Source organism: Leptodactylus fuscus, chromosome 11 (genome assembly GCF_031893055.1).
Source record: "Leptodactylus fuscus isolate aLepFus1 chromosome 11, aLepFus1.hap2, whole genome shotgun sequence".
NCBI classification, from domain to species: domain Eukaryota; kingdom Metazoa; phylum Chordata; class Amphibia; order Anura; family Leptodactylidae; genus Leptodactylus; species Leptodactylus fuscus.
Genome location: NC_134275.1, coordinates 13,402,021 through 13,429,060, shown reverse-complemented (window position 1 = coordinate 13,429,060; position 27,040 = coordinate 13,402,021). Strand labels below are relative to the sequence as shown.

At 44.7% G+C, this 27,040-nt stretch overlaps 1 protein-coding gene across 2 annotated transcripts in view; it reads left to right on the top strand.

The window, feature by feature from the left end:
* Nucleotides 1-21,388, top strand: part of TAF1 (TATA-box binding protein associated factor 1) — a 29,447-nt gene extending 8,059 nt beyond the window's left edge. The window contains exons 11-40 of one of the 2 annotated variants that reach the window (XM_075259346.1): nt 260-387; nt 2,949-3,056; nt 3,261-3,434; nt 3,628-3,801; nt 4,091-4,195; nt 4,388-4,588; nt 4,689-4,830; nt 5,002-5,132; nt 6,488-6,568; nt 6,649-6,798; nt 6,998-7,120; nt 7,640-7,815; nt 8,143-8,384; nt 9,208-9,415; nt 9,522-9,687; nt 9,791-10,002; nt 11,146-11,254; nt 12,988-13,086; nt 14,188-14,365; nt 14,756-14,823; nt 14,959-15,081; nt 16,144-16,236; nt 16,433-16,517; nt 16,795-16,862; nt 16,957-17,073; nt 18,079-18,201; nt 18,419-18,517; nt 19,255-19,405; nt 19,578-19,752; nt 20,812-21,388. In XM_075259346.1, the coding sequence (XP_075115447.1) occupies nt 260-387; nt 2,949-3,056; nt 3,261-3,434; nt 3,628-3,801; nt 4,091-4,195; nt 4,388-4,588; nt 4,689-4,830; nt 5,002-5,132; nt 6,488-6,568; nt 6,649-6,798; nt 6,998-7,120; nt 7,640-7,815; nt 8,143-8,384; nt 9,208-9,415; nt 9,522-9,687; nt 9,791-10,002; nt 11,146-11,254; nt 12,988-13,086; nt 14,188-14,365; nt 14,756-14,823; nt 14,959-15,081; nt 16,144-16,236; nt 16,433-16,517; nt 16,795-16,862; nt 16,957-17,073; nt 18,079-18,201; nt 18,419-18,517; nt 19,255-19,405; nt 19,578-19,752; nt 20,812-21,028 (4,226 nt within the window). In that variant the 3' untranslated portion in view covers nt 21,029-21,388. Of the gene's footprint in view, nt 1-259; nt 388-2,948; nt 3,057-3,260; nt 3,435-3,627; nt 3,802-4,090; nt 4,196-4,387; nt 4,589-4,688; nt 4,831-5,001; nt 5,133-6,487; nt 6,569-6,648; nt 6,799-6,997; nt 7,121-7,639; nt 7,816-8,142; nt 8,385-9,201; nt 9,416-9,521; nt 9,688-9,790; nt 10,003-11,145; nt 11,255-12,987; nt 13,087-14,187; nt 14,366-14,755; nt 14,824-14,958; nt 15,082-16,143; nt 16,237-16,432; nt 16,518-16,794; nt 16,863-16,956; nt 17,074-18,078; nt 18,202-18,418; nt 18,518-19,254; nt 19,406-19,577; nt 19,753-20,811 lie in introns of both variants that reach the window. The other variant, XM_075259345.1, reaches the window with a different exon arrangement.
* Nucleotides 21,389-27,040: the final 5,652 nt, after the last annotated feature.

Below are 27,040 nucleotides of genomic sequence, written 5' to 3'. Positions count from 1 at the left end.
CCCAATGCTGTTTGCATGCTGGGGACCGCCCCCAGTGCTGCAAGAGAACTCATTTGCATACAGACGAAAACCGGGATTTCAACCGAACGGCGGCGCGGAGAAGACATCTAAAGGTAGGAGACGATTAGTCTTTCTTAAGGCTATTCCTACGTGTGATCAAGAAAAGAATGTGATTTTAATGATAGGATCCCTTTAAGCCTTGGAGGACACAGAAGAGAATGGAAAGACTTTTATATGTGCCGTGTATTTTTATCAACAGAAATCCCAGATGAGAAAGAAGAAACAACATCAAATTCTCCTTCTAAGGAAAGTAAAAAGGAGTCTTCTCTGAAGAAAAGTAGAATATTATTAGGAAAAACCGGGGTAATCAAAGAGGAGCCTCAACAGGTAAGTGATTCTTCCTTTATAGGGGTTGTGCTGTTATGGACACTCTTCCCTTATCCACAGGACAGGGAATCTGTGTCTGATCTCTGCAGACCCCCGGTGTTCAGGCCCTCAGCAGATATGGGATCCTTAGTCCCCCACCTAAAGCTTCGTTATGGAGCAACAGTTCGCTTGCAGGACCAGCAATCCATGTGTTTCTTTAGGGCTTCGGGACTTTAATTCCCATCAGTGCCCACAGACCCGTAGACGTGAACAGAGCACCAGTCACTCCATTTGCAAAATGGCTTTAGGTTAACTTTTGGTCCCCGTCCTGATCATTGGGTTGATCCAGTGTTTGGTCCCCCAGTATTATGTCCATTATGAGTAGAAATAAGTTTTGTAATGGTTTATTTTTTGTTTTGTTTGTGTTCCATACCGTTCAGTCTATACCGGAAGAGGAGCTGTCTGATATTTCATCTACAGCATTACAATACATGTCATGTGTCTCAATACGCTTTATGGTCAGTTCCATCAGAACAAGCTCTATGATAGTACATCTCCTTCCTCTTTCCTGAATATAGTCAGTTAAAGGGGCGTTCACACTTGGCCCGTGTCTTCCCTGTGCCACTCCGCCAGGTTTCCATCCTCAGTCCCAAGAAACTGGACCGGGTATGGCTTCCCGGCGGTCAGCTTTAAAGGGATCCTATCATTGGATACCCTTTTTGTCACGGGATGTTTAGAGTCTATACTATAGGCCATGTGTAATATATATCTTGTGTGGAATGCATTCTCTAACCTGTTATATACATCAATGTGTAGTTGGCTGATTGGGGTCTAGTGTGTTAGCACATTGTATGCAAATACCTCTAACTAGCGAGGACCAGTGAGGACAATGGGTGGAGATAATCTGATCGGTGTCTCCAAGAAGATGTTGGATGGTGCATTGTCCATAGTAGACAGGGAGTCTGCTCTCCTTGGCATAGGTGAGGGGGGAAGGATCTGTGACTCAGCCCTTCCCACCCCCAGATATAGGATGTAACAGTGTTAGTATATAGTATGTAGCTTGCAGTTAGTATGGGTTAGCCAGCCTGTGCACAGCTCTGCAGAGAGCCAGGATTTAGTTACAGGACCAAGGAACCAAAGCTATCATTGGATTGTGACTTTCGTGGACTTATTGTTATTACGGTTGATGTGACCGCCGCCGGCTACTAACTTTGTGGATTACAATAAATTGCTGCTGTTTCCCGTCCTCTTGCGTCCCTGTTGATTCAAGATATCTCCCGGAGGAAGGACGTATACCTTTGCTCCGTGACACTTTTTTTCTAACTAACACATAGGAATAGCCTTAAGACTATTCTTCTCCTACCTTTAGATGTCTTCTCAACATGGCCGTTTGGTAGAAAATTGTGTTTTCTTTAGTATGCAAATGAGTTCTCTTGCAGCACTGGGGGCGGTCCCCAGCATACAAACAGCGTCCCCAATGCTGCGAGAGAACTCTCCAGAGCCACCTCAATCTTCTTCTGGAACGCCCTCTCCTTGTGTCTTTCTCCTGGCTTTCAATCTTCTAGGCCTTGGGCAGAGCCGACTGCGCATGCCTGGGCCACAAGAAAATGGCCGCTCACTCAGTAAGCTGGTGTAAGCGTCCATTTTCTTGTTGTCCAGGCATGTGCAGTCAGCTCTGCCCAAGGTCTGAGGCCTAGAAGATTGAAAGCCAGGACAGAAGAAGACACAGGGAGAAGATGTTCCAGAAGAAGATGGAGGTGGCGCTGGAGAGTTCTCTGGCAGCATCGGGGACGCCTCCTGTGCTGCAAGAGAATTCATTTTCATACCGAAGAAACCCCGAATTTCTACGGAACGGCGGTGCGGAGAAGACATCTGAAGGTAGGAGAAGAATAGCCTTTCTTAAGGCTATTCCTATGTGTTAGTCATAAAAAAGAGGATCCAATGATAGGATTCGTTTTGAAACCTATTCTTTTTAAGAGTGACCGCCGGTGTCCATTTGCTGCCTCTCTGTGAGGAAACCAGGTTTCTCCACGGGGAGGCAAGCAGGCTGACTGGCGAGAAGCCGCCCCCCATCCAGTTTCTTGGGGCTGAGGACGGAAACCCGGTAGAGTGGCACAGGGCGGACTCCAGGCGCGAGTGTCAACCCCTTACACTAAATTCTGATCACAATGGCGAAGAACTGTAGATCATACATAACATAATAGTAAAAATAATAGGGGATAAGTGGCCAAGAGCTGCAGACACAAAGCCGTGCAGAATTATTAATAACCAGTTCCATATTTGCAATGCAGTAATAAATCAACTACGAGCAGATAGTTCAGTAATATTTCTTTATCAAAAGCTCCACCAATGTCTCCTCCTTTTTTTTTTTTTTTTTTTTTTTTTTTTTTGGGTTTTTCCAAACCGTCAGAGGAAGCAGTTTCTCGGTTCTCCCTAATTTGATGTAACCTTCATCCCTGTCTGAGACGTCCATGCTATATAAGGCAAACCACCGCTGATCTAAGACAAGTTTGTTTTTCACATCGGAGCCTGAAATCCTGTGGAGGTTAATGCGAGATTGTGTTGAATGTTTCCTCTTACAGAACATGTCGCAGCCAGAGGTAAAGGATCCCTGGAATTTATCCAATGACGAATTTTACTATCCAAAACAGCAAGGCTTACGAGGAACGTTCGGAGGAAACATCATCCAGGTAAACTCCACATCTATAGCAGGCGATATTCCATGATGGAGAATGCCCTTTTATTTTTGGGATGATATTACAGTCACCTTCACTATGGGGGTAGTGTTGGTTGGGTAGAACGATGACAGGGCCTAAAATACTTTGAAAGAAAGTCTGTGAAAGTAAATTCAGATGTTTGCCTCGTTGATCTTATCCCTTCTTGTCTTTGTGCAGCACTCTATCCCAGCAGTGGAGCTCCGGCAGCCTTTCTTCCCTACACACATGGGTCCAATGAAACTCCGACAATTCCATCGTCCGCCATTGAAGAAGTATTCGTATGGCGCCCTGTCGCAGCCTGGAGCGCACTCCGTGCAGCCTCTTCTTAAACACATCAAGAAGAAAGCAAAGGTAATTTACTCTTATTGTTACACAGTATTTGATTTGGTTATTTTGGCGTTCAGATCCCCCTAACCTACCCGAGTAACATCACCATCCATTGTCCTATGCGTCCGAATTTTATACACTCACATATTTTATTAGGTTATATCTCTAGAGGTTTTTTAACAAATGACATCTCTTTATTTTATTTTCTGTGCATCAGATGAGAGAGCAAGAGCGGCAGGCGTCTGGCGGAGGAGAGATGTTTTTTATGCGCACGTCACAAGATCTTACCGGCAAAGATGGAGACCTCATTTTGGCAGAGTATAGTGAAGAGAATCCGCCGTTAATGATGCAAGTTGGCATGGCAACGAAAATCAAAAACTATTACAAGAGGGTAAGAATTCTGGTCTTATTTGTCAGGCTTTATATATGACTATGGTTCATTTGAATAGTATTCAAAATATAGTTTCGAATACCTCGCTCCCATAGGAATGAATGGAAGCGGCCAAACAGCAAGGGGTTAAGCGCTGGCGTCGGCTGCTTCCATTCATTCCTATGGAGCAAGGTATTTGAAACTATAGTTTGGAATACTATTTGCTCATCTCTATATATGACCCATAAGTGTATTGTTTTCTGTTTTTTTTTTTTTTTTTTTTTTTCTTTTCTTTCCGTTTTTTTAATAGAAACCAGGAAAAGACCCCGGCGCACCCGACTGCAAGTATGGAGAGACCGTATACTGTCACACCTCACCATTCCTTGGCTCTCTACACCCAGGGCAGCTTTTACAGGTATGTGCCAACACGGATGGTCACTTCTGATTTCTATTTTCACTTTGTCACTGAAATTTTTATATATTTTTATTATATTATTATTTTATATTATTATTATTTATTATAATATTTTATATTATATTATTATTATTATTTTATATTATTATTATTATTATTATTATATTTTACTTTTTTTTTTTTTTTTTTAAGGCTTTTGAAAACAATTTGTTCAGATCGCCAATCTACTTACACAAGATGCCCGAAACAGACTTCCTGATCATCCGCACCCGTCAGGGCTATTATATACGCGATTTGGTGGACATTTTTGTAGTTGGCCAGCAGTGTCCTCTCTTTGAAGTGCCAGGACCAAACTCTAAAAGGGCCAACACGCATATTCGTGATTTCTTGCAGGTGCGTAGTCTGTCCTATAGACGATTATTCGGATAGTTTGTTTTAGTTGCGTGTTGTACAAATTTATAAATGCAAAATCTTGTTCATGATCTGTTACCAGGTGTTCATATATCGTCTCTTTTGGAAAAGTAAAGACCGACCTCGTAGGATTCGTATGGAGGATATTAAGAAAGCTTTTCCTTCCCATTCGGAGAGCAGCATCAGAAAGAGACTAAAGCTGTGCGCTGATTTTAAAAGAACAGGTAACACCTGCTCCTCCCCCCCCCCCCCCCCCCTTCAATGACAGTAAGCCTTACCACCTACAGGTACAAGGTGCTGGTGACGGACTATACCATAGTGCTGCTCCCCCTGTGACAGGCCCATAAAGAATTTTAGTGTGACTGATTAAAATCTAATTTTTTTCTTTTTTCTAGGAATGGACTCTAATTGGTGGGTGTTGAAACCAGATTTCCGCTTGCCAACAGAAGAAGAAATTCGTGCAATGGTCTCTCCGGAGCAGTGCTGTGCATATTATAGCATGATTGCCGCAGAACAGCGTTTAAAGGTGAGTAGAGGTTAAAGGGATCCTATCATTTAAAACACAATTTTTCGTGACTAACATGTAGGAATAGCCTTAAAGAGGACCTTTCACCACTTTTGGGCACATGCAGTGTTATATACTGCTGGAAAGCTGACAGTGCGCTGAATTCAGCGCACTGTCGGCTTTCCCGATCTGTGCCCGGTGTAAAGAGCTTACGGTCCGGTACCGTAGTGCTCTATGGTCAGAAGGGCGTTTCTGACCATTAGCCAGAGACGTCCTTCTGCCTCGCGGCGCCTATCGCGCTGTGCTGTGGAGCCGGGAGGAACGCCCCCTCCCTCTGCTCACACAGCTTGTCCATAGACGAGTATTATCAGGAGCGGGAGGGGGGAGTTCCTCCCCGCTCCACAGCACAGCGTGATAGGCGCCGCGAGGCAGAAGGACGTCTCTGGCTAACTGTCAGAAACGCCCTTCTGACCATAGAGCACTACGGTACCGGCACCGTAAGCTCTTTACACCGGGCACAGATCGGGAAAGCCGACCGTTCGCTGAATTCAGCGCACTGTCAGCTTTCCAGCAGTATATAACACTGCATGTGCCCAAAAGTGGTGAAAGGTCCTCTTTAAGAAGGGCTGTTCTTCTCCTACCTTTAGATGTCTTCTCCAGGCCACCTTTCGGTATATAATCCAGTTTTCGTTGGTATGCAAATGAGTTCTCTCGTGTTCCCAATGCTGCAAGAGAATTCTCCAGCACCGCCTCCATCTTCTTCAGGAACAGGTCTTCTTCTGGCGGTGGCTTCAAACGTCTAGGCCTTGGGCAGCTGACTGCACATGCCTGCCGGCCACAAGAAAATGGCTGCTTACAATACTGTGTAAACGGCCATTTTCTTGTGGCCGGCGGGCATGTGTGGTCGGCTTTGTCCTAGGCCCGAGGCCTAGAAGCTTGAAGCCACCGCCAGAAGAAGATGCGGAGAAAACCCTGTTCCTGATGAAGATGGAGGCGGCGCTGGAGAGTTCTCTTGCAGCATTAGGGACGCCCCCAGTGCTGCGGAGGACTCCTTTGCTTACAGACGAAAAACAGGATTTCTACCGAACGGCGGCGCGGAGAAGACATCTAATGGTAGGAGAAGAATAGCCTTTCTTAAGGCTATTCCTATGTGGTAGGCAGAAAAAATTTAGTTTTAATGATGGGATCCCTTTTAAAGGAGTTTTCCAGGAGTTACATATGGATTACCTATCCTTATCTGGGGGTGATCCGACACCTTTTCATGGCTGAAAGCAATTGACCCTTTCTCCACCTCCTTAAGGTGCTTGTGAGTAATGGAGTCGTCAAACTTGCTACACTGTTTCTGTAACTTCTATTGTGCTATAATCTCCTTGCAGGATGCTGGCTATGGAGAGAAATCCTTTTTTGCCCCTGAGGAGGAGAACGAAGAAGACTTCCAGATGAAGATAGATGATGAGGTAAGTCATGGAGAGTGAGATTATTACACTTGGTAGCCTTTGGATCTCCGAAGCATACATGACGATTTCTGTGCAAACAGGTCAGGACTGCGCCTTGGAACACGACAAGAGCTTTCATTGCTGCCATGAAAGGGAAATGTCTTCTGGAGGTGACTGGAGTTGCAGACCCGACGGGCTGTGGGGAAGGATTTTCTTATGTAAAGATTCCTAACAAACCGACACAACAAAAGGTTAGAAGTCTATGGATAATACTCATGTGACCTCTGTCTATCTCTGTAGATTTGCTTCCTTTTGGATACACATCAACTTTCCCTTATATAAATAAGCAACCCCACTGCAAAATTCACCCTGGTTGTTATTGGTCATTGGGACTGACTCATGGATGTCTAAAATATTAATGATTTATCTTCTTATTACTACTTATTGCAGCAAGATGATAAAGAGCCTCAGCCAGTGAAAAAAACCGTGACCGGAACCGATGCAGATTTGCGGCGACTTTCCTTGAAAAACGCCAAACAGTTGCTCCGCAAGTTTGGAGTGCCAGAGGAAGAGGTTAGTATGTGAAGGTGCAAAGAGCCATTTCATAGTAGTCTGAGGAGTGTCTGTGTCCACTTTGTATACTGTGTATATGTAATAGGTTTTATATACTTTGACCATGAAGGTATAGGGGTATAGCAAGTCAGTGACTACAATAATCCATTCTTTCCTCCAATTTATAGATCTCTGTGTTTATATAGGGGATGCTAGGCCCGGTTTACATTTGGGGAGTCCATTTTGGGACCCCCTGAACGGAAACTTATCCACATAAATAAGCAGTTACCTAAGGAAACCCACAGAACCCATAGACTATAATGGGGTCCGTGTCGTTTCTGCACGAAAAATGCACAGAAAAGCGCTGCTTGCAAGACTTCTCTCCGCATATTTCATGGCCCGAACACAGATATGAACCAGGCCTTAGAGCTGTAGCAAATCTTAAGGATTTAACACCCTTTCTTATTCCTCTTTCTGTCTTGAGATCAGGGCTCATACTGGTTCTTGTTATGGATTTTCTCCATCTGTTTGATTTTGCAGATTAAGAAGTTGTCTCGTTGGGAAGTAATCGATGTTGTAAGAACAATGTCTACTGAGCAAGCACGCTCTGGTGAGGGACCAATGAGCAAATTTGCTAGAGGATCACGCTTCTCTGTCGCAGAACATCAAGAGAGATACAAAGAGGAGTGCCAGCGGATATTTGATCTTCAGAACAAGTATGTTACACGAGTTGTGCTCCTCTATTCTGCCGTAAATCAGCCATAAGCTTTTCTTCATGGCTCAGGCATGTCAGCTTTATAATATCTTAAAGCACATGTTTTGTTCTGTGATATTATAGGATGTCAATATACTTCTGTGACCAGTGTGAATGAAAAAAGAAGCCGGAATATACCCGGAATATTTCATAGCAACAGCCATAACTCTTAGCCTTGTGTGTTCTCCCTTAGACTCTGCACTGTACATGCTGTATGGCCAATTCTAAACAGCCGTCTATGGTGGCTTGTGTATTTTATTATAATCTTTCTTACCCTTCCCTTTTCCAGGGTCTTAGAATCTGCAGAGGTTTTGTCCACTGACACGGATAGCAGCTCCGCTGAAGACAGTGACTTTGAGGAGATGGGGAAGAACATCGAGAACATGTTACAGAATAAGAAGACGAGTTCTCAGCTGTCTCGAGAGCGAGAAGAGCAGGAGAGAAAAGAGCTGCAAAGGATGTTAATGGGGGAGGACAGTGGTAATGACAAGGAGCGGAACCGAAAGGACAAAAAAGACAGAAAAGGGTTTTGTGAGTATTTTACACTATTTCCTGTAGCAGTTATTAGAGGTTAGATTTTAGGAAGAAACAAATGTTTTATTTTTATATAGTTTCGGTTGTAGTCTATACCTGGCCATGTTTTTTTTTCTATTAGTTCACTATATTGGCTATCTATATACACAGTCCAGTCACATTAATGCGACCACCTGTCAGAATCCAGAATAGCCACCTTTGGCAGAGCGGACCGCTGCGAGACGTGCAGGAAGAGAGGGGATGTTGTGATGATGGTCACTGGGATGTTGAGCCATGCCGACTCCAGTGCCGTGGCCAGCTGCGCTAGGTTACGTGGTTGAGCATCCATGGCGTGAACAACCCGATCGAGGTGGTCCCACAGATTCTCAATTGGGTTCAAATCCGGGGAATTTGCTGGCCATGGGAGTATGGTAAACTCATCCTGGTGCTCCTCCAACCACGCACGTACACTGCGAGCTTTATGACACGTCGCATTGTCCTGCTGGTAGATGCCATCATCCTGAGGAAAAAGAATTCGCATGTAGGGGTGAACATGGTCCACAAGGATAGATGCATACTTGTGCTGATCCATCGTTCCTTCCACAATGATGAGTGCACCCAGATGGCTGATGATACGCGCCTTCTGCCATTGGTTATGTAACATTGCGGTGGTCACATTAATAGGACAGGACTGTGTAGTTCCTAAGAGTATCTGTGTACTTTTATGTCTGATCTAACCTTGCCTATGGGATTCCCATCTGTCCTTTTACAGAACTCTCAAGTCTTCCAGGGTAGTCCTGGCTCTGCAGTCTTGTAAGTAACTTACTGTGTTTAGCCACAGGGTCTGCTACTCCAGGAGGGTCTCATAAGGACGATGACACGGCCTCAGTGACCAGTCTAAATTCAGCAGCTAGTGGACGTCGACTGAAGATCTACCGCACGTTTAGGGATGAGGATGGGAAAGAATATGTACGATGTGAAACCGTGCGCAAACCAGCGGTGATTGATGCTTACAGTCGTATTCGTACCACTAAAGACGATGAGTTTATGTGAGTACCTCTTACAGTTCTGAGGGAATACCTTAGGTTATAACATCACTTTTACCAAAAATTCCATGTTTTACTGTTATATGATCCTGACTCCTCTTTGTTAAAGCCGGAAATTCGCCCTCTTTGATGAACAACATCGTGAGGAGATGAGGAAAGAGAGACGAAGAATCCAGGAACAGCTGCGAAGACTGAAACGTAACCAAGAGAAGGAAAAGCTAAGAGGCCCGCCTGAAAAGAAACCCAAAAAGATGAAGGAGCGCCCAGATCTCAAGGTCGGTCAGCAGGGGAAGGTTCAGCACGTCTGCTTGTTGGGTCGCGTTTACTGCACATAATGTGAGCTTTTATTTCCTCCTAATCTGGATTTGTCTCTTGCAGCTCAAATGTGGAGCTTGTGGAGAAATCGGACATATGAGAACCAACAAGTTTTGCCCGCTGTACTACCAAACTAATGCTCCTCCATCTAATCCGGTGGCAATGACTGAGGAACAAGAAGAGGAATTGGAGAAGACGGTGATACACAATGACAATGAGGAATTGATCAAAGTAGAAGGAACTAAAATCGTTTTGGGCAAACAGCTTATCGAAAGGTATGGCTATATAGTGATGGTGAACCTTTTAGAGACTGAGTGCCCAAACTGCAACCCAAAACCCACTAGTTTATCACAAAGCGACAACAATTTAACCTTAATAATGTGCGGATCCAGAATTGCACACAATTACAGACCTGCAAAATATGGTCATACGAATGGGGCTATATAGAGCTTTCTGCTCCACTGTGACCCTCACACAGTCAAATCTGTTCCACAGTGGCCCCCACACAGTATAATCTGCTGCACAGTGGCCCCCACACAGTATAATCTGCTGCACAGTGGCCCCCACACAGTACAATCTGCTGCACAGTGGCCCCCACACAGTACATTCTGCTGCACAGTGGCCCCCACACAGTACATTCTGCTGCACAGTGGCCCCCACACAGTACATTCTGCTGCACAGTGGCCCCCACACAGTACATTCTGCTGCACAGTGGCCCCCACACAGTACATTCTGCTCCACAGTGGCCCCCACACAGTATAATCAGCTCCACAGTGGCCCCCACACAGTATAATCAGCTCCACAGTGGCCCCCACACAGTATAATCTGCTGCACAGTGGCCCCCACACAGTACATTCTGCTCCACAGTGGCCCCCACACAGTATAATCTGCTGCACAGTGGCCCCCACACAGTACATTCTGCTCCACAGTGGCCCCCACACAGTATAATCAGCTCCACAGTGGCCCCCACACAGTATAATCTGCTGCACAGTGGCCCCCACACAGTACATTCTGCTCCACAGTGGCCCCCACACAGTATAATCAGCTCCACAGTGGCCCCCACACAGTATAATCAGCTCCACAGTGGCCCCCACACAGTATAATATGTTTGACGGATGGGTGCCCAAAGAGAGGGCTCTGAGTGCCACCTCTGACACCCGTGCCATAGGTTTGCCATCACGGGCCTAAAGCAATATAAGGCACTGCACCATCCCTCTGGGTTAGATATTGCTAAATACCGTAGGCAGATATCAGAATGTTATGTAAGATGGGTATCAATAAATATACTTTATTACGTAGAAATGTATCCACACCTGCTTATTATGGTAACCTTATTTCCAGGTTTACAGCCCACAATAGTGTGAGCTCTTACATCAGTGCACAGTACTCTATGGTAATCCATCTTTCTTATCTCTTAGTGCGGATGAGGTCCGTAGGAAATCCCTGGTCTTGAAGTTCCCTAAACAACAATTGCCTCCTAAGAAGAAGAGACGAGTGGGGAGCACTGTCCATTGTGATTACCTAAACGTAAGGCCTTTCATGTGGTGTCTGCATTTAAAAGACATGAATTGTGTGATAAAGAACTGGAAGGATCTAAGATTGGTTGAATAGGGTCCAATGCAGGGGGCTCCTTACCTGGCTTACTGCAAGAAGTATACTGGTTTTAGGTGAGCACCACCTAGTGGAGATCAAGGAATGTGTCCTACAAACATTGGGGCAAGTTACTTTGCCTGTGATCACTGACCATATAACTTAGAGGGTAAAAGCTGATCTTAACTAGAGATGAGCGAGTAGTGTTCGATCGAGTAGGTGTTCTATCGAATACTACTGTATTCGAGATACTCGTACTCAATCGAACACTACTAGCTGTTCAAAGTTTAAGGTTCGATGCAGAACCAGCGTTGATTGGCAGAATGCTATACATTCTGCCAATCAACGCTGGTTCTTCTCTTACCTTTAGAAGTCTTCTCCGTGCTGCGTCCCCGCGGCGTCTTCTGGCTGGAATTCACTCTGCCTAGGCATCCGGCCTAGGCAGAGCTGACTGCACATGCGCGAGCATGCCCTCGCATGCGCAGTCGGCTCTGCTCAGGCGTCGGGCCGGGCAGAGCCGACCACGCATGCGCAGTCAGCTCTGCCTAGGCCCCGATGCCTAGGCAGAGCGAATTCCAGCCAGAAGACACCGCGGGGGCGCTGCGTTGGGAGAAGACTTCAAGGGGAATCCAGCCCGACCGTCACTTGTGGACTTGGTAAGTATAATTTTATCGAATGTTGCCTACCCCTGAAACGAGCATTTCCCCCCATAGACTACAATGGGGTTCGAACAGCCGAACAGTGTGCGGCTGTTCGAATCAGATTTCGAACCTCGGACATTTTAGTGTTCGCTCATCTCTAATCTTAACGCTCAGTTAATGGGGTTATCCAAGGAGGCTGGGGAAGGTGGGAAAAAACAAAACAGAACACTCCTATTTGCCTGTCCCTGGTGCGCCATTGCGCGGTCCGGTCCTGCTGCTTCCAAAGTCTTATTTTGACGGAAGTCCTTGCCGCACATAACCGCTGAGGTCAATCAATGCCCTACAGTAACGGATCCATGATGTGCCGCATATACGTCACCTGTGAAGTCCCGTGTCCTTTCCTTAGGCCGCCGGTTGGCCTCAGCAGTCACGTATGATGACGTCCTCCACCACAAGACCCCGGAGCAGCAAGACTGTTTGTTTTTTTTTGTTTTTTTTTTGTTTTAGTCCAAAACTTTTCTTCTTGAATGTAATATAACCATAAATAGTCTTAAAGTGATGTGTATGAAGTTTTCTGTTTAACACCTATCCAAAAAGTGATAAGCGTCTGATGACCGGAGGTCTGACTGCTGGTATTCCTGTCGATCACAAGAATGGGGTTCTCGCGTTTCCCCTTATTACTGGAAAGACAGTGTTCAAAACATGTTTGATCATGGGACAAGCTGTGTACGGCACTCCACTATCTCCTGCACCATCTCAGCAGTCAGACCCCCAACCTATAACGTTCCTGTCCTCCAACATAGGGCATGTTATGTACCGTTGCAGAGCTGATGGTGCACTTTCAGTGCTGTAGTCTTGTAGTGTGAGGGGGAGGGGGTTCCTTACGGCGCAGCTATGACGCTGAGCTTTGAGGCACCCCTTCTGATATGCCCTATCTTAGAGGTCATGAAAGGTCTCCAACATAGACATGTGATGTTGTCACTGAGTGTAATGTTTCTAAGCTTTATGTGCCTATTCCTGTCCTTTCAGCGACCGCATAAATCAATACATCGCAGAAGAACCGATCCCATGGTCACCTTGTCTTCAGTCCTAGAGTCCATCATCAATGACATGAGAGACATGCCTAATGTAAGCCGTGTAATCACATATATAACTGTATTTTAGGCTAGGACAGGGGTGGGCAATTAATTTTCCCATGGGGCCGCATAAGAAATTGAAACTAATCTAGAGGGCCATGCGCGCCGCTGCAAATTTAGCTCCACCCACTTCTATGTTGACTCCGCCCATAATCAATCATCTTACCATGTGCCCCCACACAGTATAATCCTCCTACAGTCACCCATACACTATATGCCCCCACATTATAATGTTCTCTTCCAACTGCCCCACAATATTAGGTTCCTCTCCTGGTGCCCCAGTTTAAACTGGTGGAGACTAGAGGGGACGTGAAATTGGAGCAGCTGGAAGCAACAATTAAACCGTAGGGGAAGCTGGAGGGTGACATTAAACTGGGGGCAGCTAGAGGCAGATGGGTCCGCCTCCAGCTACCTGCACGGTTTAATGCCCCATCCAGTTGTCCCCAGTTTAAGTGCCCCCTTCATCTACCTCCAGTTTCATGTCCCCGCCCCCTCCATTTCTCTACCAGTTTCATATCCCCCTTCATCTGCCCCGTTTCATGTCCCCCCCCCCAATCTCTGCCCCCAGTATAACATTCTCCCTACATCTCTGCCCCCAGTATAACATTCCCCTTACATCTCTGCTTCTAGGTTACTGAGACACACCATACAGACACACACACACACTCTCCACCCTGCATCTCACATCCCCCCCCTCCCCTCTCAGTACCTTAGGACACACACCACACGTCTCCATCTTCTTGCACTGTCCTGCTGGCACTAAGACACGCCTCCCTTGAAACACCTCCCTAGTCAAGCTATGCGGGCCAGACTGAATCAGTCAGGGGGCCGGATATGGCTCGAGGGTCGTACATTGCCCAGATCTGGGCTACGGCATGGAGTGGTATACGCATTGCACTACACTTAACAGCATGAAAGACCTTGCACTGTATTTGCAGAAATGCCACGATTAGTTTCATGGCTTTTGGGCAACCACATGCCATTATAGAGCCGCAGCCTAAGATGATCATGTAATGACGAACCAATTTTTTATGGTTGGTTGTTTTTGCTAAAATTTGTGCATTTTTATAATTTTTTTTCTTCTCTTTTGAAGACCTATCCTTTCCACAGCCCTGTTAATGCTAAAGTGGTGAAGGATTACTACAAAATCGTGACCAATCCCATGGATTTACAAACCTTAAGAGAAAATGTTCGCAAGAGGATGTATCCGTCCCGGGAAGAGTTTCGTGAGCAGGTGGAGCTGATTGTTAAGAACAGCATCCTTTATAATGGTGAGGACTTTAGAAGAAGCATTCCACTTTAGTTTTTGGCCCCATTTTTCCACATGTGGGTGTTGTAAGGGTTAAACCTTCATTTTGTCTTATGTGGGAGATACATTGCTTAGCACTGCCCCAAGTCATCTGCTTCTGGATTACTGAGGCTCACTATTTAGTGAACCAGAATTCATTGCGTTCCTACGAGACCCTCCTAGGAACACATTGAGAATCTGAGTTCTGGTTCAATAAAAGATGGTGAGATCCAGCAACTCACAACCATCATGGAGATATATGAAGATCAACGCTGGTCATCATGTCTCCTGTGCGGGCAGAAGGTTCGTCTAACTTATGTGGAGGTGATAATATCTTATATTCTTACATATGTGTCATTTCTTAAACTTTTAGGACCCAAGCATACCTTGACTCAGATATCCCAAGAAATGTTGGACTTATGTGATGAAAAACTGAGAGAGGTAAGTGTTAGCGTTCTATACGAAGACATCCTGTAAAGATATAACCGTGTGATGTGATATAAGAGTACATGATGTAAGCATGTACATGATGTGTGACATGTTTGTAAGACATCTACTTTACGTTTTTACATTCAGAAAGAGGACAAGCTAGCAAGACTGGAAAAAGCAATTAACCCATTGCTGGATGACGATGACCAAGTCGCCTTCTCCTTCATCTTGGATAACATTGTGACTCAGAAGATGATGGCAGTACCAGATGTATGTGGTTTTCTTTGTTTTTTGTTTTTATACTATGGTACATAGGTACGCCACCGTGTTCATTATTACCGTATATACTCGAGTATAAGCCGACTTTTTCAGCACATTTTTCATGCTCTCCTCGGCTTATACACGAGTCAGGGTCCACGGAGCACAGAAAACAGGAAGGACCTGGAAGGGGGAGGTCCTTTAGTGCTAATGCTCTGTGATTGGCTTGTCATGAGGTTACGTGACTGATGTCATCAAAGGTCCTGTAGCCACTGGTATGTAACATCTGCAGATAAGGTCGAGTCTAAATCCTAGTAGCTCCGCCCACACCAGAGTCCGATCACATGGTCATGACCTTAGAGGTCCTTTAGCACACTAGGATTTAGCATCTCCCCTGCAGATGAGTGGCCGGGATTCATTGTGTCTTATGGAAGATGTCTGTTGTATGGAGGAGAGGAAGCTGCAGTACCGTGACACACAGGGACCTTCCTTTAGTTACTCTGCCTATTACTGTCAGGCATTTGGGGTTATTCATTTAGTTTCAGTAACTCCATGTGCCTCACATTAATAACAGTTAACCCCATCATGTCCCTCATATTAACCCCTGTGTGCCCCATATAAGGGTTACTAATATGTGAGACACATGAGGGGACTAATGAAGGACCTTAATGATGAAGATACCTAATTATTACCTCCATATGTCCCTCATATCAGTAACTCTTATGTGAGGCACACAGGGGGTTAATGTGAGGGACATGATTGGGTTAACTGCTATTACTATGATCCCCATGGAGTTACTAAGCTGCAATGCACATGACCAGACTTATCTGCAATGGTGGATCTCCCTCCCTAGGCTTATACTCGAGTCAATACGTTTTCCCAGTTTTTTTGTGGTAAAATTAGGGGTCTCGGCTTATATTCGGGTCGGCTTATACTCGAGTATATACGGTAGTAAAAGACATTAAAAAAATGCAGTGACGCCTCCAGATAATGTTTAATTACTGTATAAATAGTCAGTTTTATTTCAGTATTCAGCAGTGAACTCTTCCCCTAACTTTCTGCTACTTTCTACAGTCATGGCCTTTCCATCTTCCTGTCAACAAAAAGTTTGTCCCTGACTACTATAAAGTCATTGTCAACCCAATGGATCTGGAGACAATTCGTCAGGTTGGTGGATTTACTTTTTCTTTTTTTAATAACTCTCCTCCTAACGTCTTGTCTTTTCCTACGAAATAAGTAAATTGGCCTCTTTAGAGGTGTGAGACGAAAAAAAATCCAGCCCTCTCCAAAATGAAACAGACATGTTATAAAAATTGAGAAGTATGAAAACTAACTAGTGAATTCTGTTCGTTCTTGTTTCCAGAATATTTCCAAACACAAATATCAGAATCGGGAAACCTTCCTATCCGATGTGAACTTAATCTCTACAAACAGTATAAAATACAATGGTAAGTCCATAGTAAAGCTTTGACTCCATAGCAGGGTAGGGGGCATTTCTGATACCATAGTTCAGCATACTGTGCTATTGTGTACGTAGAATGCCAGGACACCTATACACAAAATGATACCTGATTCTTGGCCCTATACACAGGCCCTATACAACTTTTGCAATCTGTGTACTTGATTTGTGGCTATTTGGTTTCGCTGTCCTTCTCATTTTCAGAATTTTTTTAGGATTGTGAATATGGATACATAAGATGATAACTAGTTTTCTTTTATTGGCAGGGCCCGACAGTCAGTATAGTAAAACGGCGCAGGAGATTGTCAGTGTTTGTAGCCAGACTCTGGCTGAGGTGAGTAGAGTTTAGATGATTTTTTTAAGTCCATCGCACATTATACTTGTATTCCTACTATTGTACTGACTTATGGTCTTATTCTTCGGACAAGTATGATGAGCACCTGACTCAACTAGAGAAGGACATCTGCACAGCTAAAGAGGCTGCCCTGGACGATGCGGATCTAGAAAGCCTGGATCCAATGACTCCTGGACCTTACACTCCCCAGGTTAGTACATGTGTTGCTAGATATCTACCTGTATGTACAATATATGACGAGATAGCTTGCAGAATAACTTCAGTATGATCCTCTTGAATCTTGTCTGCCATATGACATACAGCAGAGACATTCTGTGTGTCATATGGCAGATCTTATAAGCACAAGACACATTTTCCTTGCTGCTCAGATGTAACCATGAACAGCGTTTTCCATGGTTAATGTCTGGACAGGTTTAGGGTCTTTTTTTTTGGCTGTCTGCATTTTAAAGGGATCCTAACACGTAGGAATAGCCTTAAGAAAGGCTGTTCTTCTCCAAACTGTAGATGTCTTTTCCGCGCCGCCTTTCAGTAGATATTCCGTTTTCCATCTTTATGCAAATGAGTTCTCTTGCAGCACTGGGAGTGGGCCCCAGCGCTTAAACAGCACTAGGGGCGTCCCCAATGCTGCGAGAGAACTCTCCAACACCGCCTCCATCTTCTTCAGGAACCGACCTCTACGTGACGTCTTCCGGCCTGCTTTTCAATCTCGTGGCCATTTTTTATTTTTTGTGGCCACTTACTACAAGAGCTCACGTAAGTGGCCACTAAAAAATGGTCTTACGCAGGTGCAGTCAGCTCTGCCCGAAGCCCGCTGGCAGAGCCTGACTGCGCACGCGTAGAAGATTGAAAGACAGGCCAGAAGACGTTGCATTGAGGCCGGTTCCTGAAGAAGATGGAGGCGGCGCTGGAGAGTTCTCTCGCAGCACTGGGGACGCCCCAGTGCTGTTTGAGTATTGGGGCCCGCCCCCAGTGCTTCAAGAGAAGTCATTTGCATAAAGACGGAAAACGGAATATCTACCGAACGGCGGCGCGGAGAAGACATCTAAAGGTAGGAGAAGAATAGCCTTTCTTAAGGCTATTCCTACGTGTAAGTTCGAAAAAAAGGGTTTCTAATGACAGGATCCCTTTAACTGTACTTGTACCTGTTGATACAAACCTGTAATATCGCCTGATACATTTATCTGTTAAATCGCAGCCTCCTGACTACTATGACACAAACCTGTCTCTGAGCATGTCCCAGGAGGCTCCTTTCTACCAAGATGAAAGCAATATGTCAGCCACAGAAGCGGCCACGGCTTCACTGGAGAAGAGAAGCTTGGTAATATACTCTCTGTATTTCTGTATAAACACCAGTGATCATTTTTATCATTTTTCTAAGTTTAGATCCTAAAGTAACATTAGTTTGCTAGTCAGTACTAAAAAATTTTAAAAAAGAATATGCAGTTAAAAAAACAAACAAACAAAAAAAAAACACTGTGCACCCAGCTATATACTACTCTCCATGGCTGATGGTTTTGTCATTGCAATCTTAATAGATGAGACTGGGAAGAAATCGTCTAGGGGAAGATGATTCAGATGTTGACATTGAAGGATTTGAAGATGATGATGACGGCAAACCTAAGACTCCAGCCCCTGTAAGTATTACCCTATATGTATTTTTTACCTTAAAATACATATAGGGTATTAATAATATTACCCTTTAACTTAAAGGGATCCTATCATTGGATACCCTTTTTTTTTTTTTTCTCCCTAACATGTAGGAATAGCCTTAAGAAAGGCCTAACTTTAGATGTCTTCTCCGCGCCGCCGCTCGGTAGAAATCTGTATTTTCTTTGGTATGCAAATCTGTACTCTCGCAGCACTGGGGGTGGTCCCCAGTGCTCAAACAGCACTAGGGGCGTCCCCAATGCTGCAAGAGAGCTCTCCAGCGACACCTCCATCTTCTTCTGGAATGCCCTCTCCCTGTGTCGTCTTCTGTCTTGGGTTTCAATCTTCTAGGCCTCAGGCAGAGCCCGACTGTGCATGGCCGCTTATACTAGCTTACTGTTTAAGCGGCCATATTCTTGTGGCCCGGGCATGCGCAGATGGCTCTGCCTGAGGCCTAGGTGTTCCTGAAAGACATAGAGGATTCGCTGAAGATTTCTCTTGCAGCATTGGGGACGCCCCCAGTGCTGCGAGAAAACTCATTTGCATACCGGAGAAAACCCAGATTTTTACCGAATGGTGGCGTGGAGAAGACATCTAAAGGTAGAAGAATAGTCTTTCTTAAGGCTATTCCTACGTGTTAGGGCGAAAAAAAGGGTATCCAATGATAGGATCCCTTTAAGACTGCATTCCGTTTACATAACCTTTCAACTCTTATAACATTTAGGAAGTTGAAGATGTTGATGGAGATTTGGCTGAGGAAGATGAGAACACAGTACAGCAGCCTCAGGCCAGTGTATTGTATGAGGATTTACTGATGTCCGATGGTGAAGATGACGATGATGGAAGTGATGAAGAAGGAGACAATCCCTTCTCATGTAAGTATACAAATACTATCTAACATAAACTCACTCAGTCTGTAGGTTTGTGCAGAGATTTCATCTTTAGAATTCAGAATTCCTTTTAATCATGTGTCCTGTTATATTTTGTGGTGTTTGTGTATCTATGTGAATACAATGTCTTAGCGGTTTGCCTATATATTTCATGCAGCCATTCAACTCAGTGAAAGTGGCAGTGACTCCGACATCGAGTCAGGGGGAATTAGACCTAAGCAGCCTCACATGATGCAGGAGAATACCAGGCTGGGGATGGAGAATGATGAAAGTGTCATGTCCTATGGGGAAGGAATGGAGACCTCCCAAGGGATGGAAGACAGCAATATCAGGTTTGTAATGGCTGTCATATCATTCTATAGCATAATAGCAGATGGTGTATCATGGTATTATACCTAGCTCATGTTGAAGCATTATTGGAGCCGGGACCGTATACTCGGAGCTATTTTGTGGCCGTGATTTTGCGGCGGTCGCAAAATAGCGCCGCATATACGGTCCGGCTCCCATTGAAATCAATGGGAGCGTATACAGAGGGGGCGTCCTCACAGCCCAGCTAGACTGTCAGGAATGCCCTTCTGAAACTAACGGCACAGATATCTCCAGCCCGGGGGCACAAAATTGGAGAGCCAACAGTGCGGCTTTCTACTGGTATATAAAACCGCGTGTGCCTTAGAATGTGAAAGGTCCTCTTTAAAACATGTTACAGAATTTGACCCTATGATATCTTTTAGTGCTGCTGAAGAAATCATTTCTATCTTTAGGACATGAAGTACAGTAATGTGTTAACTGCACACATACAATGATTTGCTGAAGATCTGTGTGTAGAGTCTCCGGTGTATCACATTTACACTGCTCTCCTCTTTCTTGTAAGAACTGGCAGGATTTAAAGTGTACCTAAACATTTGATTTTCTGCCAGCATTTGAGTCAGTACACCTTAACTCCTCCCAAACAGGAGTTGGGCCAAAAAGGGCATCGCATGTGAATACACCGAGACACTGCAGTGTGATTTACTGGCCAAAAGTTGTGCCATTGATGCCCGGTAGCCACGCCTGTCTCTCAGTCATCAGTTCTAATAGTTATTTTTTGTTATCATACAGTTTGGTACAAAATTACCAATTGTTTGATTTGTTGCAGAAACTGAATCGCCACTTCCATGGTTTGTATGCGGACTGTATCACAGTCCCATTAACTAAAGGTGTGGCTTCAGTGGTCGGCCATGTTTTTTGGCCTCATACAAACGCCTACATATTTGCTGTTTAATGTCTTAAGTCTTATTAAGCAAGCTGGACTGTATTCTGAAGGCTTATCGCTTTTACCATAGAGATGTTACTGATGTAAGAGCAAATAACATCCACATTACTCAGGACTCACTCCGATCTATATTTTATAGTTACGGTAGTTATGAAGAGCCAGACCCAAAATCTAATACCAGAGACACCAGTTTCAGTAGCATTGGAGGCTATGAGCTATCGGAAGAAGAGGACGACGAAGAGGAGGAGCGCCATGGGCCCAATGTACTCAGTCAGATCCAGTTATCAGAAGATGAAGAAGACAGCGAGGAGTTTGCATCAATTCATGGAGATAGTGACATGGACTCTGATAACTGAAGAGCTAAGAAATGTAAAACTTCCTTGTAGGACATGTCTTGTAAGGCGTTTGATGCTCTCGAATATGTTTCTATCTGTGAATTCCTCCTATTAATATACTTGTCATGAAGTGTGTTGTATCAAAAACATGAGTATATGTGACAAGATCATTATACTATATAGGAAATGTAAACTTTTCAGCGTTCTAAAGGGAGTCTGTCACCATCCCCCAATTCACATGGGGAAAATATTTTCATTCAAGCGACCCTGACCTATTTGCAGGGCTGGTTCTGGTGACAGACCCCCTCCCCTTTAACATTGGGAGCAGCTCTGTATCAGAGCCCTGTTTTTCCTGAATTACAGCTCAATCGTCTTTGTAAATACGTGTGCGTATGTGTGTGAATTTTCCATGTAATGTACAGAGTTTTTCATTTGCTTTATCTTAATAAAATCAACCACTTGGTTTTGTTCATATTTTATTTTTTTCCCCCCTTTTTATATCTTTTAAAGGTAACTCCCGAAAGGAGACTTGTTAAATATGCAAAAGCAAGCAGGATATATTATAGATTTCTGCAAATGTATCAGTGCCCCAGCCTTACAGTCTGTCCCCAAGTCCTCTCTGCATCTTATCCTCTGTAGACAAGTTCCCAATACTCAACCATTTTGGCAAATATTCCAAATTTGATGAGAGACATGAAATGAAACACTCAAACAGCATTTACATAAAGAATAGGATCCTGGTTACTCTATACATCCAGTGGGAAGGGAATCATTAGGTAAAAGAGGGGAGATAGAGTGGAGCGTGGGTAGGGGAGGTGTAAAATTGAGGGTTATGCATGGGGATAAGTGAGTAGAGTGGGGGCAGATTTGGGCGCGGAATACACGTCATAATCCACCCCCTCACAATAGCAGTCTATGTAGACCGCTAACGCTCTTTTTTCCTTGAGCGGCATGTTGCAGCACGCTCCTGACTAGGCCCATTCATTTGGGCCTACGCCGGACGGTATGCTGCGACTGTCGGAAATTACGTTAGGCGGATTTTGGCCCTATTCTGATGTGGCTTCCCACGTCAGAATCGGGACCAAAATCTGCCATCCGTGTGAACGGGGCCCAAGTGCAATACGAAATGACCATGGTCTGCTGTGATCCATTGGGTTCAGTCTGAATAGTGGAGGCCTTAGGGGCCCGTCTGGATGAAAGAGGGAGCCTGGGAGATAGGGGGTGATCCATAGGCAGCAGAGGAGTAGTCTGATGGATCCTTGGGGAGCAGTTGGTAAAATGAGGGTGGTCTGTAGAAGAGTAGACTGAATGGGGGTGAGAATGAAAGAGGGGAGCAGAATGGGGGAGAGGTAGAGGTACAAGGTGTGGACGGGTACAGGCACAAAGAGCAGAGGTGAGAGTAAAGGAGGCAACTGAGGTGGAGCGGCATAAAGTACAGTGTAGAGTGGTAGAGACATGAGGTGTGGATGAGTAGGAGACAGTGGCATGGAGCAGAATAGGAGTGGCAAGATGATAATGTCTTTTAACTAAAATATTTCCCTCAATGTCCCCTTATATTGTTATAGCCCATTAAATGAATAATGCCTCTGTGCCCTTGTATAGACATAATGCTCCTAAATTATGTAAAATAATCTGTTGCTGAACAGAGCTGCCACTGCTTCTAGCTTTCATGTAGGCCACAAGCCACGTCTAGGATCATATGGAAGGCACAATACAGTAAAGTCATCACAAGCCCTGGCTCACCTGTCTGGCTGCACGATAGGGTTGTGGAGAGGCTGCTGGACAGGACTAACAATGATTAACCAGGAGATCCGCAATCCCATCGGTATTACAAGGTGCAAAGTGTAACAGGCTCGTATTGTCTTGTCCCATATACCGAAGATCATAAAATCCATTGTAATGCAGTAACTTAAAATGGCAACACGATGACTTTCAGGTTACTTACCTGGCGTATGAAAGTAGGTTAACATGTCATGTGAGTCAGTATTAGTTTGCATAAAAATTTAGGTGCACAAATAACCGACTATAAATGGATTAGGAATTTCATATAGAAAGATTGCTAGATGTGGACAGCTTATACAATGGCACTATGCCTACCTGCTTGGGGAGAACATACAAACTCTTTGCAGATGTTGTTCCTGGGGGGATTCGAACCCAGGACTCCAGCGCTGCAAGGTTAACCACCGAGCCACCGTGTTGCCCCTGTAGGCGATTTATGATCTTGACAAAGCTCCCAAATTATATCACTATACCGTACTTATTAACTAATAAAAATTATATTAAAGTGATACCTAATTCAATGGAGACACATGCACCACTCACATAGTATATATGCTACACACTCACATGCTGAACATGCTATTTACACACCAGATACATGCCACACGTGTGTCCATCAAATGCAATGCACAGATCACTGATACGCTGGACATGCTTACAGACTTAGATCAGAGCTGAGGCCCTGCAGGTAGAAGAGTGGTCTGTCCTGCTTACAGGAGCCCTAGCTATAGGGGGTGCAGAAGTAGCCCCAAAGGTCACACAATATATAGTTGTATTCTACTTGGTACAATGTAGGTAGGGGTCCCATTACAGATTTTGAATTGTGATCCATGATCATCAAGTAACACCTTTGCCTGCTTACATGCAGCCCCACCATCCATATGCTAAGAAGTTACCCCCTATCCTACACTGCCAAATTTCTAAGCATTGTACGGTCCAAGGATTTAGGATCTGTCAGAGCAGGAGCCAACCAAAAGTAATAATTATGGCAGAAATTGACCCCTGGAGGATGTGCTTAATTTATAGTGACGTGTGCACTTCATTATACATTAGGGACAAACTCTGGAAGGTGGAAAACATTGTCCTTAATAAATCAGCCCTTATATTTTCTATATTAGTCTGTACTGACAGCAGAATCCGAGGGGTTAAATGGCTGAGATTGTAGTCATTAGAGCAGACATTATCGGTGCAGGGTAACGGGACAGTGGTTGGCAAGAACCGAACTACAACTCCCAGAAGGTGCTGAGGATCTTGGGGTTGTAGTTCTTAGATAGAATAATGTTATTAGAATTTTTGCTAAAATTCAGCTTGTGTATATCCAACTTGATTTCTCCATTTTATAGGCAGAAGAAAGAAATCCAAAATGTGGTGCTGTGATGGGTAAGTAGTGGTGCCCGTTCTTCTGACCTCAACCTGGACCTTCCATATTTTTATGACGTATCCTATGGCTATGCATTAAATGTATATGATGGGAATAAGCCCTTAATACTTTGCTGTGTGCGTGAGAAGAATACTCTGAAGTTTTGTTTGTCTTTCATTATTCAGTGGATAGCAGAACATGTAATGGAAACAGGTTACACGGCAAAGACGGTAAACACATGATATAACTCTATGTGCAAGTGTGGAACAAGTGCAGGTTTGGTCTGTATTGTCTGAAGTCCGGTTTCACACAAATAGTCATAAGAAAAGGCTTCTTCTTCTACCATGTATTTGTACTCAACTTGGTGTACTCTACATAAGTGGTTCTCAATCTGTGGTACACGTACCCCTGGTGTATGTCCTGCTACCCCCAGGGATACATGTTGCAGTGAGATTGTCCCCACCTGAGGGTAGTTTGCGGACTCTGAAGTGATGCTAGGGACTACGGAGGCCTGTAATTAGGCCTCAGTGGTCCCAGATATCACACGAGGCCAGAACAGGATGCCAGCCCTGCAAAGAGCCCAAGGAAGGTGAGTAACAGTGATTGTTATATCTGCTCAACAAATGTTGGTCTCCACTAAGACACCCAAGAGTCTACTAGTAGTTAGTGAGTGACGAACCCTCAAAATTTCAGGTTCGATGAAATCCCAGAAATGTCAGATTTGGCAAAACTCAAAATTGTTAGACTATTCATAGCGAGAACTAGCTGTCATCCCTATGTAATTTTTTAATTCTCTTAGTGTAGCGTCACTCTTGGACATGATACTGTGTGCAGGGGCCACTATGGGACATTATATTGAATGGGAGCCACTATGGGACATTATACTGTGTGCAGGGGCCACTATGGGACATAATACTGTGTGCAGGGGCCACTATGGGACATTATATTGAATGGGAGCCACTATGGGACATTATACTGTGTGCAGGGGCCACTATGGGACATTATACTGTGTGCAGGGGCCACTATGGGACATAATACTGTGTGCAGGGGCCACTATGGGACATTATATTGAATGGGAGCCACTATGGGACATTATACTGTGTGCAGGGGCCACTATGGGACATAATACTGTGTGCAGGGGCCACTATGGGGCATTATATTGAATGGGAGCCACTATGGGACATTATACTGTGTGCAGGGGCCACTATGGGACATTATACTGTGTGCAGGGGCCACTATGGGACATTATACTGTGTGCAGGGGCCACTATGGGACATTATATTGAATGGGAGCCACTATGGGACATAATACTGTGTGTAGGGGCCACTATGGGACATCATAGTGTGGGGAGGGTTCACTGTGGGACATAATACTGTGTAGAGGGGCCACTATGAGACATTAGATTGAATGGGGGCCACTATGGGACATTATTACTGTGTGGAGTGGCCATGTGGAGGGTCACTATGGGACATTATACTATGTGGAGGGCCACTATGGGTCACTGTTCTGTTTGACCTGAATTGTGCAGGGGCCTGAGCTTTCTGAACAGTCCAAGGCCCATGGTACCCCTAATTTACCCTAATTTATTTAAGATTACCACTCACTCTTTAATGGAGGCCATTTTATTATACGTGGGGGAACTATAAGGGCCATTTTGTTATATTTGGGTGGCACCATGGGGATCTTTATTTTACATGTGGAGGCCATTATATTACATGTGAGGAAACTGTGGGGCCATTATGCTACATGTAGGGCATTGTGTAGGCCATTACATAACTGTTAACCAAGGCACCAAATGAAGCCTTATTTTATTATCGTTTATACTTTGGGGGTACTTGGTGGGACATTTTCTCGCTAGGGGGTATTTCGCTTGTAAGGGTTGAGAAACACTGGGCTATAGAGGCCATTACAGTTGAAAGTGCAGCCTTTAGATTCAGTGACAGTATGATGGCTTTCAACTGGTGGAACGGAATCAACCAATGGATGATAAGCCAATATACTGCCAACCCTAATAATTCATTAGTCTTACTAGTTAGACGTGGGGTGATCACGTCAAAGCGTGATGTGGCTTAATATTGGTAGATGTCCCAGCATGCTAGATTCCAAAGTAACGGGGGTCAATAGGCCATGGAGGTCATAAATCACAAAAAAAGGGTAGTGGGGTTTTGAGTGGTACCTTTAATTGTCCCTAGTTCACCCTAAACAATAACTACCATATACCTAAGATCTAACTTGGACCTGGGGCCCTAAAGAGCTGCCACCATGACTGGAACCTCATCCTGAAAAGAGGACCCTGTTGTGCCCTCCCCATATCAAAGTCCAGAAAAGAAATGATGAAGTGCCCATAATAGTACCCCTCCCAGTGAGCAGGTCCAATTTGGTAAAGTTAGTGACCCAGTGTGGTAACTATGGGTTAATTGTATGGGGGCAATGGTGGGGCCATCATACTCTACGGGGGACAATGACACATGGTAGTAATGGGGGATGTATTGTGTTAGGGCCATTATTCTGTATGGGGGCAATGCTGGGGCCATCATATTGTATGGCGACAATGACACGGGGTAGTAATGGGGGATGTATTGTATTAGGGCCATTATACTGTATGGGGGCAATGCTGGGGCCATCATATTGTATGGGGACAATGACACGGGGTAGTAATGGGGGATGTATTATGTTAGGGCCATTATTCTGTATGGGGCCATCATTCTCTATGGGGGACAATGACACGGGGTAGTAATGGGGGGAGGGTCTATGGTATTAGGGCCATTATTCTGTATGGGGACAATGACACGGGGTAGTAATGGGGGATGTATTGTGTTAGGGCCATTATTCTGTATGGGGGCAATGCTGGGGCCATCATATTGTATGGGGACAATGACATGGGCTAGTAATGG